The sequence below is a fragment of the Emydura macquarii genome, unplaced genomic scaffold, assembly GCF_026122565.2.
Source record: "Emydura macquarii macquarii isolate MOO-44397 ecotype Brisbane River unplaced genomic scaffold, CSIRO-AGI_Emac_v2 contig_2676, whole genome shotgun sequence".
In the NCBI taxonomy this organism is placed as follows: Eukaryota; Metazoa; Chordata; order Testudines; family Chelidae; genus Emydura; species Emydura macquarii.
In genome coordinates, this window is record NW_027132813.1 from 45,347,716 (window position 1) to 45,367,972 (window position 20,257).

The 20,257-nt window shown below is 40.1% G+C and overlaps 3 protein-coding genes across 4 annotated transcripts; all 3 read left to right on the forward strand.

Annotated features, from left to right (window-relative positions):
* Positions 1 to 190: 190 nt before the first annotated feature.
* Positions 191 to 3,941, forward strand: LOC137164419 (uncharacterized). 2 transcript variants are annotated; one of them, XM_067565301.1, is made up of 2 exons: positions 191 to 320; positions 3,733 to 3,941. In XM_067565301.1, the coding sequence occupies exon 2, from the start codon at positions 3,750 to 3,752 to the stop codon at positions 3,939 to 3,941; it is 192 nt and encodes a 63-aa protein (XP_067421402.1). In that variant the 5' UTR covers positions 191 to 320; positions 3,733 to 3,749. The 2 variants fall into 2 exon arrangements, with proteins under 2 accessions (XP_067421402.1, XP_067421401.1); XM_067565300.1 differs by lacking the exon at positions 191 to 320 and adding an exon at positions 569 to 700.
* Positions 3,942 to 6,035: 2,094 nt separating this feature from the next.
* Positions 6,036 to 6,542, forward strand: LOC137164420 (uncharacterized). Its single transcript, XM_067565302.1, has one exon. It carries the CDS (start codon positions 6,036 to 6,038, stop codon positions 6,183 to 6,185), a length of 150 nt encoding a protein of 49 aa, XP_067421403.1. The 3' UTR covers positions 6,186 to 6,542.
* A 13-nt stretch (positions 6,543 to 6,555) lies between these two features.
* On the forward strand, positions 6,556 to 17,078 carry MKKS (MKKS centrosomal shuttling protein). The gene is made up of 4 exons (XM_067565299.1): positions 6,556 to 7,546; positions 10,212 to 10,387; positions 11,101 to 11,211; positions 11,858 to 17,078. The coding sequence occupies exons 1-4, from the start codon at positions 6,556 to 6,558 to the stop codon at positions 12,296 to 12,298; spliced, it is 1,719 nt and encodes a 572-aa protein (XP_067421400.1). The 3' UTR covers positions 12,299 to 17,078.
* The last annotated feature ends 3,179 nt before the right edge of the window (positions 17,079 to 20,257 follow it).

Genomic DNA, 20,257 nt, shown 5'->3' on the forward strand with positions numbered 1-20,257 from the left:
ACCGATGGAGCTTCCCTCTGCCCCAATCCAAAATGGCTGCCGAACGGCGCCTCCTTGGCATACGCCCCAATCCAAAATGGCGACCCCCAAACCGCCCCCCCAAACGCCTTTTTTATCCCACTCGGAAGGGCAAACACTGACATCCGGGCATTTCCCGTAGTGGGCCTTCCTGTGTCACGTGACCCGGGATGGCCCCAAGCTGGCTCGGTTCTTTGCTTAAAGCTATTCCAGTTAACCACAATTAAATCGTTTGGAAAGGGGGCGGGGAGCCTTTGCGGGCGACAATTCCCCTCTCCCGAGAAAATCGGATTTCAAAGCGTGTATGTGTATGACGTGCCTGCCTCCGACCGTTAGGCTGGGGATTATATAGGTGCCTACACGGGTGCCTGAGGGAACCCCTCCTGGTGACCGAGGGCTCTCCCTGAGTAGCGATCAGCCTGGAATCACCGTTAGGACATTTCTGGGGGCAGGGCGGAGAGCAGGTCTCCTAGTCTGGGTGTGGTCAGACAGCAGGCATTTGCGTCGGACACCCGCTCTCCCCTAGCCAAGGACCGGTCGCCGCACCGGCTAGGCTCCGGCTCCTCGCTCGCTGGGTCGGGGGCGGTCGTTGGTGTGTGGCCTGCGCGCGGGCAGCGGACGTTGGCTGCTGCCGGCTGGTCGTCCCCTGCGGGGGAGTTGGCGGGCTGGTGTGCGAGCGGAGGTGAGGACGGGGGTCTCGGGGAAGGCTGGTGCCGGCCCGGAGGGAGGGAGGGAGGCGGCTGTGGGGCAGGGCCAGGCCGCTGGTTCTCTTCCCCCTCCCGCCATTGTTGCTTCGCAGGGACCGGACCGGAGCTTGTTCTCTGCGGGCGGCTCCTGCCCCACTGAAGTCCATAGCAGCGGGCCCTAAACCCGCCTTTCAGACGGTTGAAGGCCAGAAGCGGTCACCGGCTCCTCTGCTCTGCGGCCACCTGCAAACTAAGCCCAGTGCCTGTCGCACGACTAGGCTTGCCATGGGCAGAGACTAGGCCTCAGCTACTTTCCCGCCCAGGGGCAGGTAAATGAGTATCCGAGGTATGCCCAGGTAATACTGGCAGACAGCCTGCATGCTGTGCTGTAGATAAAGCCAAAAAAAAAAAAAAAGCCCCCAGGCCCCTGCCAGTCTGAGGTGGGGGAGAATGCCTTTCCAACCCCTCACAGGGCGAGCAGCTGGAGTGTGAGCCCAGGAGCAAGAGCTAGCCAGACTAGCAGCTGAGAGAGAGAGAGAAAGCTGGGTCCCACCTCAGAGTCCTGCCCCCAATGTCCTGTCTCCCTGTCCTAGGAGCCACCCACCTGGCCAGGTGCGTGAATGGCCCCCATCACTGTAGCCTGTCTGATAGCCTGTCAGGTCTCTTCCTTTCCCACACCCGATCTGCAGTCTCCAGACAGTGGGTTACAGAGGACCTGTGTGCCTGAGCCAAAAATCCAATCCAGGTCCCCTGAATCCCAGTCCAGTGCCCCCTCCAAACCACTGGATTGCAGCTCCCCTAGGGATTCAAAAAAGGCAATCAGGTCACTAGATATTGAAAGCTTTATTGCAATCTAAAGCAAAGAAAAGCTTGCATGGACACTACCACTCACTGCATGCCCTAGTGTCAGGTATTCCTTGGCAAGCTCCCAAAACACACACAAAATACAGTCAGTAATGGTTGCTAAGCTACAAAGGTTTAGAAACACTTCCCTCCCATCCCTGTCAGAGGTTTACAGCAGCATTTCCCACATTATTAGAGCTGGTTAATTTTTTATGACATTTCAAAATTTTATGGAGGAGGGAGAATTGAGGAATTTTTTGATTATTTTTATTCAGATTTAGTCATGACAATGGTAATGTTTAGCTCTCATATGGTGCTTGTCATGTATAGATTTCAAAAGCGTTTTACAGAGGAAATATTTACCAGCATCAGATCCTTCTACCCCACAGACATATGTATAGTGTTAAGAAAACTAACTCTATGCCTGAGCAATTCTCAGAGCCCATAATAATGCAATCTGTGGCTTAGAATAGCTCTACACTCTACATTTTTGCCCAATAGCAATGTTGATTGGGATGTGTTTTTGTGTGTGACATTTCTATAATTGCAAAAGCCCTACTGTAGATGCAATTATACAAGTATAAAAGTGCTTTAGGGCTGTATAGCTTGTTTTGCTGGCTGTAATCTGTATTGACAAAAGTACTTCTGTTGTGCATCTACACTAAGAGGGCTTGCAGCAATAGCTATTCCAGCAGACCTTTTCAAATGTAGACCTGGCCTTATGGTGTTTTCAAGGCATTTGAAAATATTAGGAATTGGTGGGAGAAAGATCTGACTAGTTCTAGAGGTAAAGCTTATTTTATAACAGCCCTTCAAAAATCTTTCTACTCCAGAAAAGTTGCTGCTTACCTCTCCCCCTATTTTCTTTACACCCTCCCACTCAAAAAAACCCCCAAACCCACACCCAAAAAAGTGGGGGTTTAAAAAGTAAAAAACACCAAGGCCCCTGTAATTTTTATATTTTCAGATTTTTGTCTAATAATAATAATGTATTGTCTTGTATAATAATATAGCACAGGAAGCTTATATTGCTAAAGATAATGAGACTCTGACTGAGAGCTTAAAATCTGGGTTCTTATCAACAGTAGAATTTCCTGTGGGGAGAGGAGAGGAGAGGTTTGCTTGGTGTGGAAGGAGGAGAAGTTATCCACTAAAACTCATAAAAGGATTTAGTAAAATATATTCAGATTAATGATATTCAGATAGGCATTGAAGATTTTGGTTTCACAGCAGAGCTATGTTAATGGTTGGGAATCCCATTGAAGGGGACAGGGAATGAGAGTAGCATATGTGCTCCTGTGAACTAAACATGGGGTGTGGCAACTGAAGACCTGCCTGCCACTGAGGTGCAGTGACACTTGAAGAAAGTCACTTAGGGTGTTTCTACACTGCAAAAAAAAACCCCAAAACCCATGGCAGTGTCCTGGAGTCTGAGTCAAATGACTCAGGCTCATGCTATGGAGGTAAAAGTACCTGTGTAGGCTAATTCCCACTCAGGCTTCCTTTTGCCAGGTTTCAGAGTCCAAGCAGGAATGTCTACACAACTATTTTGTAGCCCCATAGCGTGAGCCTGAGTCAGTTGACCCAGGCTCTGAGAATGGGTGCTGTATTTTCTTTTGGGTTTTTTTTACTGTAGACATACCTTTAGCATCTGTTACCATGATCTTGCAACATTTACGTGTGTGTGTGTGTTTGCAGAATTGGGGCCGATGTGCTTTTTAGATTCTTCCTTTGTAAAACCTTTGAAATGCACTTTGAGATTTATGGATGACAAGTGCTATATAAGAGCAAATATTATGATCCTTTCAGATCTTATACAGTTGTATACTCTTTCAATTTTTGAAGAAGAAAAAAATGTTAAACACAAAACTGGTAGAGTTAAAGCAACACAACCCCAATAGAGTGGAAGTAATTATACCAATATATTTTATAACTGCGTGAGGCGCAAGTACAGCAGTTAGCAAGTCTTTTTAGATATCTGAACTGAGGTTATTTTTAAAGACTTTTTAAAAGTTCACTAAGCAAGGCTTCCTTCTGTCACTTTGTGTTCTTAATCATTTGGCATGCTGCAGTATAATTTAAAATGTTAACATTCAGGTTTGGCTGTGCTGTGCTATTATAGTGGTTGAGGAGAAATATTTCTTGGAACATGTTTAAAATAAAATGATCAACTGTCTTTACATAGGTAGATGCCAGTATACTATGGGTCTTAAAACCATCTGGAAGGACTACAAAGTTTTGATTGTTATGGGAACTAGCCTTGGGCTGATACACTGGGGGTGGTTTAAGATCAAGTCCAATCCTGTTTTTCATACAAAAAAAGAGGACTATATACCAGAACCTGGCATTGTGACATATGTGATGCAACATGAAAGCCAAAAAAAAGGAAAATAGCAGTAGTACTACAATATAAATAAAAGGTAAGCTCCGTATATAGTCAGATCAAAATGCTTAATGTAGTATATAATTCATGTGATAAATCAATTTTCTAACTGTAATCTTGTTATAAGTCGCCTTTTAGCCTTTTCTTTGTTTGTTTTTTTCTGAAATTGAGTTAACCCTACAATAATGTACTGAATGCACCACACAAGAGTTAGAAGGTAATTCAATACATAAATTACTCAGTGTACCTTTTTCTAATGTACAGCTCCCATTCTTTTATTACACTCCAAAATGCATCATTCTGTATATTCAAAACTGCAGCTTAGGGCAGGTCTACACTACTGCTTAAATTGATCTAATTTACATCGCTTAGGTGTGAAAAAGACACCCCCGCTCCCCGCAATGCAAATTACAATGACCTAAGTGCTGTCTTCACCGGTGCTCTCCCGCTAACATAGCTTCTGTCTCTCGTGGAGGTGGAGTAATTATGCCAACGGGAGAGTGCTGTCCTGTCACCAGCATCTTCACCAGGTGTGCTGCAATGGTGCAGCTGCATCGATGTAGCGCTTCTAGTGTAGACCTGTCCTAAATCCTGTTGGACTGTGGAATCAACCTGTAAGAATTCAGCTAATTTACTTTATTATATGGCTTAAAGGTTTTTTTTATTATTATCTTAAAAAGGCTTTTTAAGTCCATTTAATAAACTTATGTGAGTCCAAGAGGGTCAACTGTACCAACAAACATGGCTCAGTCACAGTTGTGACTTCACAAAATAATGCTTTCTGTAAGTTTCAGTAGAGTAGAGCTAGGCATTAGTACTGTGGGGGAAGATGAAGACCAAACAGATACGGTTAGAATAACTTGTTCAGATGTCCAGATAACGGTGATGTGATGTAAATGCATAGGTACGTATAGATACTATTGTTTTTAAGAACTTTTGGCACATAACTAAAGGGCTTCATCAGTTTTGAAAAACTTTGCAAGCTACCTTTAACTATAAATCTAGGTATATAGGGTAAAATCCTGGTTCCATTGACGTTAATGGTAAAACTCCAATTGACTGCAATGAGGCCAGGATTCTCCACTCATACAATCATTCTTTTCCCTCTACAGAGTAGTGTTTAAATTCATACCAAGTAGGATATGGTGTTTAAAAGCAAATACTAAGCAGGATTGTTCTTTTTCTTTGGAAAATAAAACAAGTTCTTGACTTCTATACAACCAGCTAAAATATATGGAATAAGTGAGATATTCTATTAAAGTAACATTATCAATATTGCTAGATTAAGATTAAACAATTATATATGTTTGTTTTAAAATGAGTGTATCACTTCATCTTAACTCGCAGCACAGTATATTTAAAATCCTTATAGTTAACATCTTGTGCAACAATTTAATTACATAATTTTAGTATGAATTATTTTTCTTACTAGCTTGGTATTATGTTTTTAGCCAATTTGATGTGATTTAAGGATTTAAGCATGTTTTGAACAAGGTTGCAGAGGTGTAAGCCACTGAGTGCTAAATTGGCAGATGATTACAATAGCCGAAAGCATACTAATATTAAATTTAAAAATAACACCTTTAAACTTTGAAGTATTTAGAAGTGATCTGAAAAATGTTTGTAAATTTAAATATGTCAAGACCTCACAGGGCTACAAGTTAAAGGGCTCCTCTATGGGGCCTCCCCGCCAAAAGGAATAATTCCTAGACACTTGAAATCATTTTGTTTTGAAGTGATTGCACATAAAGGGAGGTTGGCATAAGTGTTTGAACAATGCCTATCTGCACTATATTTAACAGTAGCAAGTTTTCTTGTCTTAGTTAAAAAGCATTACAGTTAAGTGTTTGTATGCATGCATGCGCACACGCACGCACACAGTGTGTGTGTGTTTGGGGAAGAATAAAGGTACCAAATTAATGGTCTTGCCTGATTTGCTCAGTTATTGACTGTTGACATAGATGCAGTCTCATTTCTTAGAAGAGACTAAGTTGTCACTATGCAATATATTTGTAAAAAGTTATACTAATATTCTGTTATTTCTTTATTATAGATATAATTAACTTTGAAAATTTGCATCTGTGATCATACCATCAAAAGAAGAGATGAGAACTAGCTGGGTTAGAAAGAACTGGCTGCTTGTGGCAGGACTTTCATTTCTAGGTGTCCATATTGGTACATATCTTATACAAAGAGCTGCAAAGAACTCTGCTAAATCAGCCTTTGAAATTAAACAAAAGGATCTTGAAGAATGAAGCTGCAAAGAACTCTGCTAAATCAGCCTTTGAAATTAAACGAAAGGATCTTGAAGAATGAAGCTGCAAAGAACTCTGCTAAATCAGCCTTTGAAATTAAACAAAAGGATCTTGAAGAAGTAATTTTTTGCAAGCATCACATACCAATTTATCACTATTATAGTTGTGTAATTTGTTAAATGTTAAACTATGAAGTTACACAGACATAGTTGTCATTCTGTATGCATAGTTTCCCTTTTATAATATGATTCTTGGCTACAAAAAGAAAAAATATACTTATGTATATTAAAACATCTATAATTTATGGATTCAAGTAAAAATGGAATAAACTTGACATTTTGTTGGTCAGAATGAAAATCTTGTCTTGAAGATGTCTCGCATTGAAGCTAAAAAGCCTTCATTGTGTACCAGTGAACCTCTAACTAAAGAGAGAGTTAGTTACTCTCTGTCTGTGTTAAGTGGAATATTAAAGTCATGCTATGGCCCTACTGGTAGACTCAAACAGCTCCACAATGGTATGGGAGGCTATGTTCGCACAACTTCACAATCTTCTGCCTTGCTTGGTGGCCTTTCTATCACGCATCCAGTATTAAAGGTTCTGACAGCCTCTGTACAGAATCATATATCACGCTTCAGTGACTGTGGCTTATTTACAGCCATTCTTTGCTGCAGCTTGATTGAAAATTTTCAAAGAATAAACTTTGCAGCCTGTACTGTCACTAAAATAAGCAGACATCTTTTGAGCTTATGTATTGACTATCTCAAGTCTGAGGCCTGTGGTTGCCGAATATTGGTAGATTTTAGCAGTATTAAGACTCTTCTTTCTTTGGTACGTAGTATATTAGCGAGCAAACCTGCCTGCATGCTTAACAAAACAGAAGCCAATCACGTCAGCACATTGGTTTTAAAGGCTTTTTTGCTTACAGTTCCACATACCGTTGAGACTAATGTTGTTTTAGGAAAGTGTGTAATTGTGCCTGTGAAAGATAAAAGAGTTATGGATTCTACTGTATTTCCTGGACTACTGCTAGAAATACCAGAATTTCAATTGGCAAGAATGTTTCCTGTCAAAAGAATTTCTTCAAGCACTATCAAGATGGCACTCTTCTGCATCTCTATGTCAGGAGACCTTTCTAATATTGGAGAAGGAACTGTAATTGTCCATCATGGAATTTCTCTAGAAGTAGCGGTATGGGATCAGTTGCTTAATTTAGGAAAGCAGTTGGTTAATGACCAAGTAGGCCTTGTAGTTTGCCAGAAAGTTATCCACCCATCTTTGAAACAATACCTGAAAGAGCACAATGTCATCACTATAGACAGAGTTGGAGTATCTATGATGGAGCCACTGAGTCAAATGACAGGTAATAAATGAACTTTGTACATGGCATGCATAACATTAGTCTCAAAGGAAACAGAGAAATGTCACAAAATAAGATGGTAGTCCATCTTTACTGTATCTGAAATTGATGTGGTAGCCAATGTTATATCCTATGTACCATCAATTTGCTAAGATTAAATAGTGTACAGTTTGAAATCCAACAAACTGGAATTTCTTTTATATATCTTTATTTCAAACACTTTGGCAAAGAGTGCTTGATCCTGCCTTCATATATGTGGCCGTATCATACAATTTGTTTCATAAAAGTGGTTACTATTATGTGCCTACACAAACACAATAACTGATATTTACAAGACAACCACCCTATCTGTTACTGAGAGCAGATAGAATCAAGCTGTAAACACAATTTTATATTATTAAATGATAATGAAGGATTTAATTATTTGGTGTAAATACTCAATGTGTAGCTCATATTGCACTGTAAAATAGAGACCATTTAAAAAAAATTCCACCAGCAATTAACAACCTTAACAAGGGAATAAAAGTTGCACTGCTCATGATGCAAGATGTGCTAATTATTCCTGAACCAGTACCAAAAAGCAGGGCTAGATGGTTATAATTTTTAAATATATTTTGTGAAATACCAGGACTAGAAATGATGATGTATGCCAGTGAAAAGTGGAAGGAATCTTATCTTTCTAAATATATGTATAAAAATGGGTCCTAGTCATGTCTGGTATTGATTTCAGATCACAAAATCACATTCCAATTACTATTTTTCTTTCCTCTCTACTTCAGCTTAAAAAATTTTATTGTCATGATAGCTGACAACAGTTACAGGCAGAAAACAGTTTTGTACATTTATGCCATTTGAAAATGTAGGACCTAGCTTCAGATGGTAAAACATTAAATTCAGCTGCTATAAAATCATGTCAGAATTGTAAGTAGAATTGAAGTGTGTCTGTGTGTATTCAAGAGTGGGGAAGAAGGAACATAAGAATGATATGATTAGCGTTTGATAGGTCTGGACTTGCCATCCCTAGAAATGCTTTGAAACAATGCAGACTTTTTCAGGATTAGTTTACTTTCAAAACTCTTATTACTCATTAAATTAACTTTTAAGATATCTGGTGTTCATTTGCTCTTATGAACTGTGATCACTGTCAATAACTAGTAGCTGCTTTCCTAGCTAAAAATAGGAAAGTCTCAGGAAATAGGATTTTAATTAATATAAAAATGGCACTGCCAAATATAATCTACTCCACTAAACTACACTATCAAGATTGCTAAGAAAAAGTGATTTTATTTTCAATCAAACATTTCCCCCCTCTGTTTTTAGTTAATCAAATGCATTTGGTATGTTTTTGCATATTAAGATGATGTCAGTAGTGGTTACCTGATGCTGCTGAGCAGATGTTTTTGATGTTATATAAATGGATGGCTTTCCTCATCAGTTTAAACATCTAGGTATTTGTAATACACTCATCTCTAGTATTTGGGAATCAGTCTAAAAGCTTCCTTCACTAAGTTACAACAACTTTAGGCTAGGTCAGATTCGGGCCCAGTATTTGTGTGCCACTATTCATAAAGAATTAAATAGGGGTAGTGTTATGAAGAACTATAATCTGGTAATGGTGAGACAGGAGGCACAAAGTTACAATGGGAAAATGCCTAAAGTAATTCTTTTATTATTTTAAGTCAAATGTCATTTGTTTTACAAAAATGTTTATAACAATTTAATAGTTTCAACACATTTTAAACTACTATCCCAGTTGAAGTCTTAGTTCATGTGCATATGTTCTAACTTGAGTTCCTGTTTCCTTTTAATCTTTGCTGCAGCCAGATTGTATCTTGGCCACTCTCAAGGTTTTAATTGAAATTGGTTTAGCTGTTTTACTATAACTTACCAACATGCAAAACCCTCAAGAGGTCAAGTCATTGGATTTTTTAAGAGAATAAAATCTATGACTCTTATAAAGATGAAACATTTCATAACAAAACATTTAAAATAATTTCTCATTGGCCAAAAAAAATATATATATGGGAACTGAAGATTCAGAAAATTATATTCCCGGGCAACTTTGGTAATGTCAAGTTAAGGATAATCATTTTTTCACATCAAATAAAATATTTATGCATAAAAAAGTTTGTTCAATATTATAATTTTAAATTTCTTTGTTTGCCATTCTGTTCAGCAGAAATTCTTTTTTACTCCATTCTTTCAATCTATCTTTCCAATCTGAGCAAGAGATGCCATACCTCTGCTAGTCTCACTGGTGACCACAGCTGATTGGAAACCAGATTTTTCAAACATATTAATGGAAACCTTTTCTGGCCAGTTCTACTGGTGACACATCTGTACACATAGATGCTGCTTACAGCCTTCAGGGCTAGACTCCCAAAGTGACGATTGCTTACAGATACAGACTTTTTAAACTATCTAATCTAAATAATAAAATTCCTACTTTTATAATGAACTAGCACCAGAATTTATATTTTCAAAGCTACTGTACGGGTTTGTGTCTGCATGACTTCCATTATAGTTTGAAAATTTACATGAATATGTCTTGAAAAGCATTTGTAACTTTAAAGGATAAGCAAAACATTTTAGTCCTTGTTCTAGAAAACACAGACAGCTATTCTGATAAGATAATAAATGGTGTTCTTTGCTTTTCATAATTGAACAGGTTCACAGCCAATTGCTTCCCTACATTCTCTATCTCCTACTTGTTATGGCAGTCTGAAGGACTTGCGCATCGAGAGTTTTGGTTCAAAACATTTCGTGCATCTAATTCCCAATGACACATTTGTCTGCAGCTTGATACTCTGTAACAGAAATGAAATGGCATGGGATGAGCTGAAGGTAGGCAAAGTTCTTCAAAATATCTAATACAAATGCATGCTCTCAAGGGAGGGGGTTAGGATAGGATTGCGTGAGGAAAGGTTTATTAACAAGTTCAATCACTGTATAACCAGAAGACTCTTCCTTGATCACCAGCCCATCTCAGTGAATATAGCAGAAACAAGGAATTTTTGCCATACCATTTTGCACATAGTTATTTCTCCCCTTTTTTAGAGGCCACCACTATGGAAAGAAATGGAGGTGGTTATATCACCTTTTCTCAATTGTGTGAGAGGAAAGTTTTAGTGTCACTGCTGATCCTTCACTTGGCACCACTCACCCTTGAGTAATTTAGATGGTTAAAGTGTGGTTCTATTCTGTAAAGTGTCTCTTCAAAGATGACAGGGTTCCACGTTTGTAACACTGACATTTAATAAATAATTTTGATTATGCAAAAGAAGGAGCAGAATCCAGCTCCCTTGGCTGTGAGCTGCAATGTTAAGCTGCGTGAATAGCAAAAAGCTTGTTTTGTTCATTACATAAGCAGCTATGATACTGAAATCACCCAGAGCAGATCTGTGAGTAAGCAAGTGCCATGTACATTCACACTTCTTAGAGAAGAACTGCACTTTAAAAGTACATCCTGAAAAAGTTACATTTTTAAATCTTTTTAAAACAAGATTTTTTCCTGCTTTTGTGATATTATGCAATAACAAATTTATCTTGCTCTTCAGCTTGCCTGTCAAACTGCAGAACATGTCTTACAGCTAACAATCAAGCAACCATTGGCCCTGTTAGGAGGCGGCTGCACAGAAATTCATTTGGCTTCATACATAAGACACAAAGTATGTAAGGCCTTGAGAGGATATTTAAAGCTATTTAATTCACTTAAGATGACCAAGGAATTTAGTTTATATGGGATTATGAACAGAGTTGAAACAGCTCACTTGTTTTAGCAGGTTCAGTTGACATTAAGTGTTGCATTTTATTCTCCAAGAATGACTAATATAAAATGAAATTGTGAGAGATTTTAATGTTGTTGTGATTGATAAATATTTGCCTCAGGACTTTTTGTGTAAGAAATGCTGTATTTGTACTCTGTAACAGCTCTTCAGATTTCCATTTACCATAGCAAAAATTCATTAATTTTATTCCTATAATGCATTTAATTGAAAACAAGAAGTTTATAGAATTATTTTGTCTTGGATGCTAATAAGCATAAGACTTCTTTTGGTTTTGATTTTACTTGTCTAAAAGCCTTTGATATTTGATTTGTGCCATCACATTATCAATTTTTTCCTCAGTTAAAAATGTTAACTTGGACTACTTGTTAAAAACAGCAAAGCTGTTATCCAGTAATTTGGTATGAAACTATTTTGTGTGTGCTCAGTAATAAATAAGAAGTTTACTAGTTTGTTTTCCTCTTTGTGCAAAGTATACATGTTTACAGTTGTCTAATGATGATTTTTATTTTTTTTTTTTTTTTTTTAGAGTTTTACTCTTCCTACTAGTACTTTGAAAGCCATAGATTGTTCTCGGACACAATACCAGTTGGTTGCTGATGCCTTTTGTCGTTCGCTGGAGTGTGTAGCTCGCTGCCTGGAGCACGATGATTGTGAAATTCTTACTGATATGGTTTATGGGCATTTTTGGTCTGTTCAGTCAGATTTCCCTTCTGACTGTAACTTGTCAGATTTAGTTTTGAAGTGTGGCTGTGGCATTTACAATAACCAGCGGAATCTCAATTGGAGAGTTTTACAAAGCCAATGTATTCCTTTTAGTCCACAAAGCTGCTGTAATGAGCCTTTTGTAAATTCCATTGATCATCTTGTGCTGGACTGTTTTACTGCAAAATGTAGTGGTCTGCAAGTGGCAGTGGAGACAGCCAATCTGATTTTAGATTTGTCATACATAGTTGAAGATCAAAATTAGTTTAGTTTTCATCTGCATGATTTTGAACTGCATATTTATTTGAAAAATTTCCAAAGCAGAATAATATATTAAGAGACTACTATTCAGGATTAGAGTCTATAAACAGAATGTTAACATCAAGCATAGTTTCTCATTAAGCTACTGATTCTTACTCCACTTTGTTATAAACATTTGCAAATATATTTAACATTCTATTAGAAAAATTAAATATTAATAGTCTAGTATGCACTCAGACAAAACCAAATTTAGTAACGCATTTTACAGAGGGGAAACTGAGGCACAGGAAGAATAAGGTTAAAAGTTTCCAATAATGTAGGGTGTATAATTTGAGGTGCTAAAGACCTGATTTTTCAAAACACGTAAAACATCATATGTTAAAAACACAGTTTCCATTAACTTCACTGGCTGCTGAGAGTGCTCAGCACTTCTGCCAATCAGACTATAAGGTCTCAAATCAAGCACCAAGAAAATGAGGAACACAATTTGTGACCCTCTTTGAAAAGTTTGGTTTAAGTCAGTGGATCCCAAATTTTTTGGACCACCCCCCCCAGGAGCTGAGGACCAGCAGCCCGGGCCAGAAGTGCGGCTGGGGCTGAGGCCCAGTGCCAGAAGTGCAGCTGGGACCTGGAGCCTGGCAGGGACCTGGAGCACAGTCGGGGGTCTGGAGCGTGGCCATGGGTTGGGGCCAGGAATGCGGCCAGGGGGCCAGAAGCATGGCCGAGGCCCGAAGTGCAGCTTGGGCCAGGGATAAAGCGGGGCTGGGTAGTGCTCTTGCGCCACCACACATGGGGGCTGGCCTAGACCCTGCCATGACCGCCCCCCCCAAACGTTCTTCCACACCCTCATAGGAGAGCGCACCAGACAATTTGGGGACCACTGGTTTAAGTGATTTGCCCAGCATCTTATAGAAACTCAGAGGCTAAGGCAGGGATAAAGAATCCAGTGCCCAAGAGCAACTTTCAGCTGCCTTGATCATGGGGCTATCCTTTTTTTTCCTGCAGTCAACCACTTCATTCACACTCCATACATTTCAACTTCTGTAATAAAGATAGAGGGAACATTGTATGGAACCACTGCTTCATTTTCTTTGTAACTGAGCAGGATACAAACTCCACTGAGAACTAACAACAAAAACATAGTTCTCAATGGAGTTTGTAGGCCTTACTACTCCTGTGCCTCCCCCACCCTATTCCTTATTCTCCCTGCTGGTCCTGAGATGTGGGTGCTGAGATGTGCTGTTCGGCTTGGGGGGGCGGATGGGCAGGAGCCCTTCTGCCACCTACATCCTGTTTGTGCAAACACTGCAGATTGCTCACCCCATTTTATAATCTCTGCCCTTCTGTACTCTGGGTTTGTCCCCCTCCATCACTCTTTGGCAGTGTCTCTATCCCTTTCTTAATCCCAGCTCCTGTCCTCTGTCCCTGATTTTGCCTAGCTGCCTCTCCTTCCACTGCTTCCACCTACATGACCACTCTGCTCATAGTTTCCCCCCTGCATAAATCTGGCCCATCCCTCCCCTTCGGTTAGGGCCCCTGTACCCTTTAAGCCCTGTTAATTGCAAGGAGCACATTGTTAGTCCAAGTGAGGGCAGAGTAAGGGCAGCAGCTTCAGCAGATGTTACTGAGCATGCATAAATAACTCAAGCATACTCAGTAACCATAAAGCACCAACTTGTGACAGGGAGTAATTTGTGCCACTACACCAGCCATGCTCCCTGGTGCCAGCTATACTCCCAGCCACATGACAGTTTAAAGAGAATGTTGGTCCCATGGGGGAGAGGAGTGAGACTGTCTCCTTCAGTAGACAACTCTGATTAAACGCAGAGTAAGTCCATTTTGTGCACTGAATGAGGCCGGAATCCTGTGGAAATCAATGCTATGTGATCATGTAACTGAAGACTGTATCATAATACATATGCACAAGGTGAGGGAGATTAAGGTTGAATAGGCAACCTTAATTCTAACATTTCCTAATGTCTCAGTGCTTGACTTTGCAACCTTAATATATTCTTTTAGCATGGTTTGTGTGTGTAATTTCCTAGATTTTTTTTAAAAAGCAAACAAAAAATCCATATGTGGTATCATATTGACACAGACATGATTCATCAGCTGAGCTGAAATCATTAGGTCCACCTCACACACATCTGCCACTTGAACCAAGAGAGTAACTGATAGGAGTAGTTTGTCAGTCACTGTGCCAGCCAGCATTAGAGGGGGATGAGAGACACAGATTTCACAGATATTTACTGACAGCAGTCCTGGTCCTCGCCTACCTCATCCGGCTCTTGTCCTTTCTGCATTTGAGTCAGGCTCCTTTCCAGTCCATGCTGTCTGCGCACCAACAGATGGGACATTGAAAGTATAGGAGAGACAGTCTCCCTGGTCTCAGTTCTGGTGCCCAGCTCTGGCCCAGTGTTATCCTGAAAAACAGACCTTAGAGCACCCCTAGAGTAACCTACATATTGCCCCCTTACTCTCTTTCCTAAGGTATGGGTCACGAGAGTAGCTAAGGAAACACTTAAAGGACGTGAATACAGCTATCCAATAAATGACTGACAAAGGCAGTATTATTTTCCAAAACAAGACTCCTTTTTATTATAACTAATAATCTCTAATACAATATAGTCTAAAATTCTAAATAAAACAAAAATCCTTTATTGATGTTACAAGAACACAAATCCCTTATTGCAAGTTATAAGAACATTTAAACCGAAGTAACACTTAGTTTAAATGATTCTAGGTGCTGCACTCTGCCACAGATGGCCAGTCTGTGACAGATTGCTGATAGCAGTTCTTAATTACAGTTTAAATTTTACATAAATACCTTAGACTAAACACACACGCATACTCCTCAAGTATCCACATGCTAACACTATGCTACACTGATATTAGAATTGTAAATTGGCATGCTTACTCTGTTCTGTTGTCTTATCTGGGATCTCTGTTTCTGCTGCTGCTTGCAGCTGCTTACTGCTTTGCTCCTCTGTCTGTATCTCAATCTCCGCTCTGCTCTGTCTAGCTCCTCTCCTCCATTCCTTCTGTCTCCTCCTGCTCCTGCATCTCCCTGTCGCTCTCACTCCTCTGGCTTTTCACACTTACTCACTGGCTCACTGCCTTTTTCGCTGTCATCCCTGTACCTATGCCAATATTCCCTTATATTGCACAAGGTCACTGTCACTGTTTACCCCCAGAGTTATGATTCTGCTGACTTTTCATCCACTTGATTTTCTGCCAAGGCACCATTTTAATGATCCTTGGTTTTCTGCCAATTTTATGCTCTCTCTTAATTGACCTTTGCCCTACTTCTGTACTGCCCATGTTCAGGATCTGTAGCTTCCATCTTTGGGTGGAGTGACTCCTGCTTATTCAGAATAGAGGTTAGGCACACAAAATGGAGGGGGGAGAATTTTTCTGGCATCACCACAGCAACCATAGGATGCAGTTTCAGGGAAAAGTCCGACTAGGCCCCTGTAGCCTTGAACTAGAGCTTGCTCATTGTAAAACAGAAACTTCAGAGATTTTAGCTGTGAAGCTAAACAAGTCTCTGCTGAGCATGTGTGAAATACAGCTTTTCAAAAGCTTATACCTGGCCAAATTTGGATCAATATTCATGAGAACAACAAAAGGCACATTCCTGACACAGAGGCTACCCTACCCCATCCCCTGCCAAATTTTAAATCCATGCTTCAAATCACGGGGACACTCAAATTTCTCAATAAAACGCCTGTAAGAATTTGTTTCAACATGACAAAACAATGTATTTTTGCCTAGTTTATTCTCAGAAACAGCTAAATTGTTTTGGCTGAAACTTTCCAAAATAATTCAGCCTAAGGCAGACATCCAGCATAGTAAATTTCAGACTAAACAACTAAAGTTTGGCAAATTTATAAGCACCTGAAAACAGTTTTAGAACGTGAAATGTCAGGTGGCGCTGCTAGCTCCAAACTATAATAAATACTAATCTGATAAGACTTTTAAAGAACCCTAGGTAAGCTATAGCCCCCTCATGAAGTCCTCCATCCTAGAATGATTGAGTCCAGTCTCCTGCTGTCTCCAGCAACTCTGTCATATAATCCAGTTCATAAACTCATCAAGCTTCATCTTAAAATTAGTTAGGTTGTTTGCCCCCACTACTTCTACTTCTCTAATGTAACAACAGATTCCAGAAAGATAGTACTAGAAATAGGGTTAGACACACCAGAAGTAGGGTTAAATACACCAGTAAGTATTATGTAATACACAAAAGATTATACACAAAAGCAAATATTAAAACATCACAACTGATTAGCTCAGAAGTTGGTACTTTTAGGCGTGTGTGCTGGGATTGCTAGAGATTCCAGATCTTTTCAAGCACAATTAGTGGCACAAAGTTTCATTATTCTGTGGTATTCAGTGTCTATTATTTTATTTCAGTTAAATAATGAACAAAAATTTGCCTTTGTGCTTGTTACTTAGCAGAGTCATTATTACAGTCCAGTGGAAAACTCTTATTCCTACGTTGTGCAGTTGGTTTTGTACAGTGAGGCATATGTTACAGAAAATGTTATGAATGTGAAACATTGAATAAACTGTTCTTTGCTTTTCTTTATTAAATGTGTTATATATGATATATGAGCAGGTAGACCATCAACATAACAATCTGTTGTATCATTTTGATTTCCTATATAAAGCTTAATAGTTAGAACCCTGATTATTGTATTTGTTCTACCGCATCAATAAACTTTCAAAGTTGTTGAGAGCTTTAGCTGTGCAGCTCTTAATAATAATGGAATTCAAATGGTTAGGATTTATTGCAGTTCTTTCAATATGTTCTTTAATTATATGCCATCTTCTCATTTATTTTCATAAATATTGCTTTCGTCATCATAGACACAGTTTTGGAGTTTCTGATTTTCACCATGATTTGTTTTCAGGAATTCCTGTATCATCTGAATATAATCTTGGAAACGATCCTGGACCAGAAAATTACAGTTTATTTGTGCATTTAACTAATTAAAAGACTGAGGCACATATTTCTTTCTATTTATATGGATAAAAGGTACATAGAATTAGCAGGTGCACATGAAAATGGGGAGTAGCAGTTCCACATCATGGGGCAGATCCTCACTTGATGTAAACAATCAGAGCTCCAGGAAGCTAGAACAATTTACACAACCTAAGGATCTCCCCCCATGTTTCTTGTAATCTTTCATTCTGAGATTAAACCCCAACTTCATGGTAATGTTGCTCCACAGAGATGTCAGAATATGCAGCTACAGTGAAAAGGCAACAGGAGCATGGTTCAGAAGCTGGTCAAACAGCCGGGGTGTGGGGGAGAAGTACCAGCAGAGCACAGTAGTTGTGTTTGGAGATTTACAAAATTGGGTATCATTAAGAATCACTCCCTAATCTCTGCAGGCCACTGCTCCCATCTCTGCAGCATTACAAACCCTCTCTCACCCTGAGTAGCTGAACTAGAGAAACAAACATTACCCTGTGTGGGTTTTTTTAGGTCGTTCCCCTTCTGCAGTTATTTCTGTGAACGGTAGCCTTTGTTAGGGAGGAGGAGATCTGTACAAGAAATTAATACTGTAGCATAAAATAACTTTGCTTTATTCATGTGGAGAAATTGGCCTTTTTCTTTTTCAGTAATACTAGACTATCTAAAAAAAACATCCACCTGGCCCTTGCAAAAGAGATTCTCTCTGGAAGCAATATAGAGCCAAATAATCCTGCTAAACACTCTAAAAAAGTGAAATGTCCAGATTCTATTTGTTCTAGAATATGTCAAGCTGGTTCTATCTTCCAGCTACCTCCCAATCCCCACCCACCCTCTTTCTATTTTTTCTTTTTAATTGCTGCTCTATACAGTGTTGTTACAACCAGCAGAAAACGTTCCTAACTGATTTTTAACTTCATTCTTCACAATTGAAAGTAACATGGAGACAAAGCAAACCAACTCTTTATGAACCTAATCCAGGCCCTTAGAAACTACCTCATTCAGTTCTCGCAATCCCGAGTCAAGCTATTTTGTTGTATAGATTGAATGAGGCTGCTCTGTTGCCATTTAAAAAAAAATTAATTCCACTCTAACAAAAAGTTCATTTGAAAGAAGATTACTACCCTATTTCGCATGTATACCATAGTGTGTCTATGATTTAGAAACTGAGTTTATCGTTGCAACACTCCAGTCAGGTGGCAATGCAATCCTCATATAATCTGTAGTGAGGCGGTGTGACCTTCCTCCGAACCACCATCCCTACCCAAGAGGGTGGAGCTAGACCAACCTCTGCCCTCCCCCCAGAAGTGGGTGGGCAGGACAGAAAGTATAAAAGGCAGGACCTCCTGCTCAGCAGGGGCTGAGACAGTGAGGGAGAAGGACACATCTGGCTTGCACCAGGATGCTGCCTTTGCTGACATGCCCAGAGGCACCCTGCCTACCAAGGAGTCTGTGTCTGCTGGAGAACTGCCAGGACTGCTGCTGGCCACCTATCCCAGGGTAACCAATGATGCTCCATGGACCCAGGTTGCTGCCTTCGTTGTCGTGTCCAAAGACTCCCTGTCTGCTGAGGAGTCTGTGTCTGCAGGGGAACCACCGGATTGCTGCTAGCCACCTACCCCAGGGTAACTGAGGATGCCTTGTGGACCCAGGTACACATCAGGGAGAGGGTAGGAAGAAGCCCAAGAGTGGTCGACTGCAATTCGGCTGTGTTGGGGCATAAGCCCTGGTCAGTGCTTTACGGGTGAACTCTCCACTGACCCAGTGGTGGACCACTCCCCCACTGTTATGGGCATGGGCTGGGACACGGTGGAGTTGGGTGGGTCTGTGTCCGCCTACCATCCCGCGCGGGGTGGCAGCAACCCCCTACATGAGCCCTAGACTGCAGAGTGCTCAAACCCCTGCCAAGGGCTCTAGACCACTTGCCTGCCCCACCCCTGCCTGATGGCCTGGACCTCTAGACTGTGTACTTGCCCTGCTCTGAGGGTCAGAGCTCCCATAACGGCCTATTGGCTAATTCCCCCTTGTCAAGAGACTGACTTAGTGAAGCAGTGTGGCCTCCCTCCAACACCCAACTCCACTTGGTGGCTCCTCCTCTGGCTTGGAGGGAGGTCACACCGCCTCACTACATTATAGAAAAAGATGGAGACATGCAAAGGTTGTGACTTGCTCAAGTGACTTATGAAGCCTGTTGCAGATCTCACTATAGAAGGCAAGTCTCATATACCTTACCCAAATCTTTTGTTGGTGAAAGAAGGAATTACATTGCAAAACAGGGAAAGTCATGTTCTTCCAGTAAGCTTGAATGTGCCTTTAAATATGTGTAAGAACTGAAGTGAAAGGGCATTGTCTGATGTTCCCCTGCATCCTATGTAAAGATACGTTTGATAGCTCCGTTCAGATTAGTAAGAAAAATTAAATTGAGTACCTCAACAAAGAGCATACATATCCATTCGAATTTTTGCTGCTTCTCCATATGCTTTACAGAGTCAAATAAAACTACTGTATTACTCATTTTTAACTTCACAAGTTAAAAAAAAAATAACCTGTCACCAGCCATGTCGACCCACTTCTCTTTACTTTCAAATTTTGTTCAGAAGATCTTTTCACCATATACTGTACATGCTATCTGTCTCTAAATTGCTGCAAGACAACTTTCAGTGCATAAAACTAGTTCATATAACAAATGCTTAAAAATTCACCCTGTGGTTGTTAAGGGAAGACTTGAAAAGGAATCACAGGCTAACTTAGGAAATAAGAGGTCTTTTTTATGGTTGTATCTGACTGTTCCACAGAAAACAAGACAGTTTATAAATAATGAAGGTTCTACCACCATCTTAAGCAAAGCTGCAAATAAGTGTCCCACTTACTAGTCAATTCATTCCTTGACTGCACATGCCAGTTTTTGATTAAATAAAGCTTTAAACTATTGTGCCTTGTTTTGATCTTCAGATAAGGATGTAGCCTGAATGATAGAAACCT

Excerpts from the sequence above, each read along its gene's own strand:
- LOC137164419 (XM_067565301.1), top strand. The coding sequence starts at position 3,750 with ATGGGTCTTAAAACCATCTGGAAGGACTACAAAGTTTTGATTGTTATG.
- LOC137164420 (XM_067565302.1), top strand. The coding sequence starts at position 6,036 with ATGAGAACTAGCTGGGTTAGAAAGAACTGGCTGCTTGTGGCAGGACTT.
- MKKS (XM_067565299.1), top strand. The coding sequence starts at position 6,556 with ATGTCTCGCATTGAAGCTAAAAAGCCTTCATTGTGTACCAGTGAACCT. Across the intron at positions 7,547-10,211 it reads GCCACTGAGTCAAATGACAG|GTTCACAGCCAATTGCTTCC; the intron begins GTAATAAATGAA and ends ATAATTGAACAG. Across the intron at positions 11,212-11,857 it reads CTTCATACATAAGACACAAA|AGTTTTACTCTTCCTACTAG; the intron begins GTATGTAAGGCC and ends TTTTTTTTTTAG.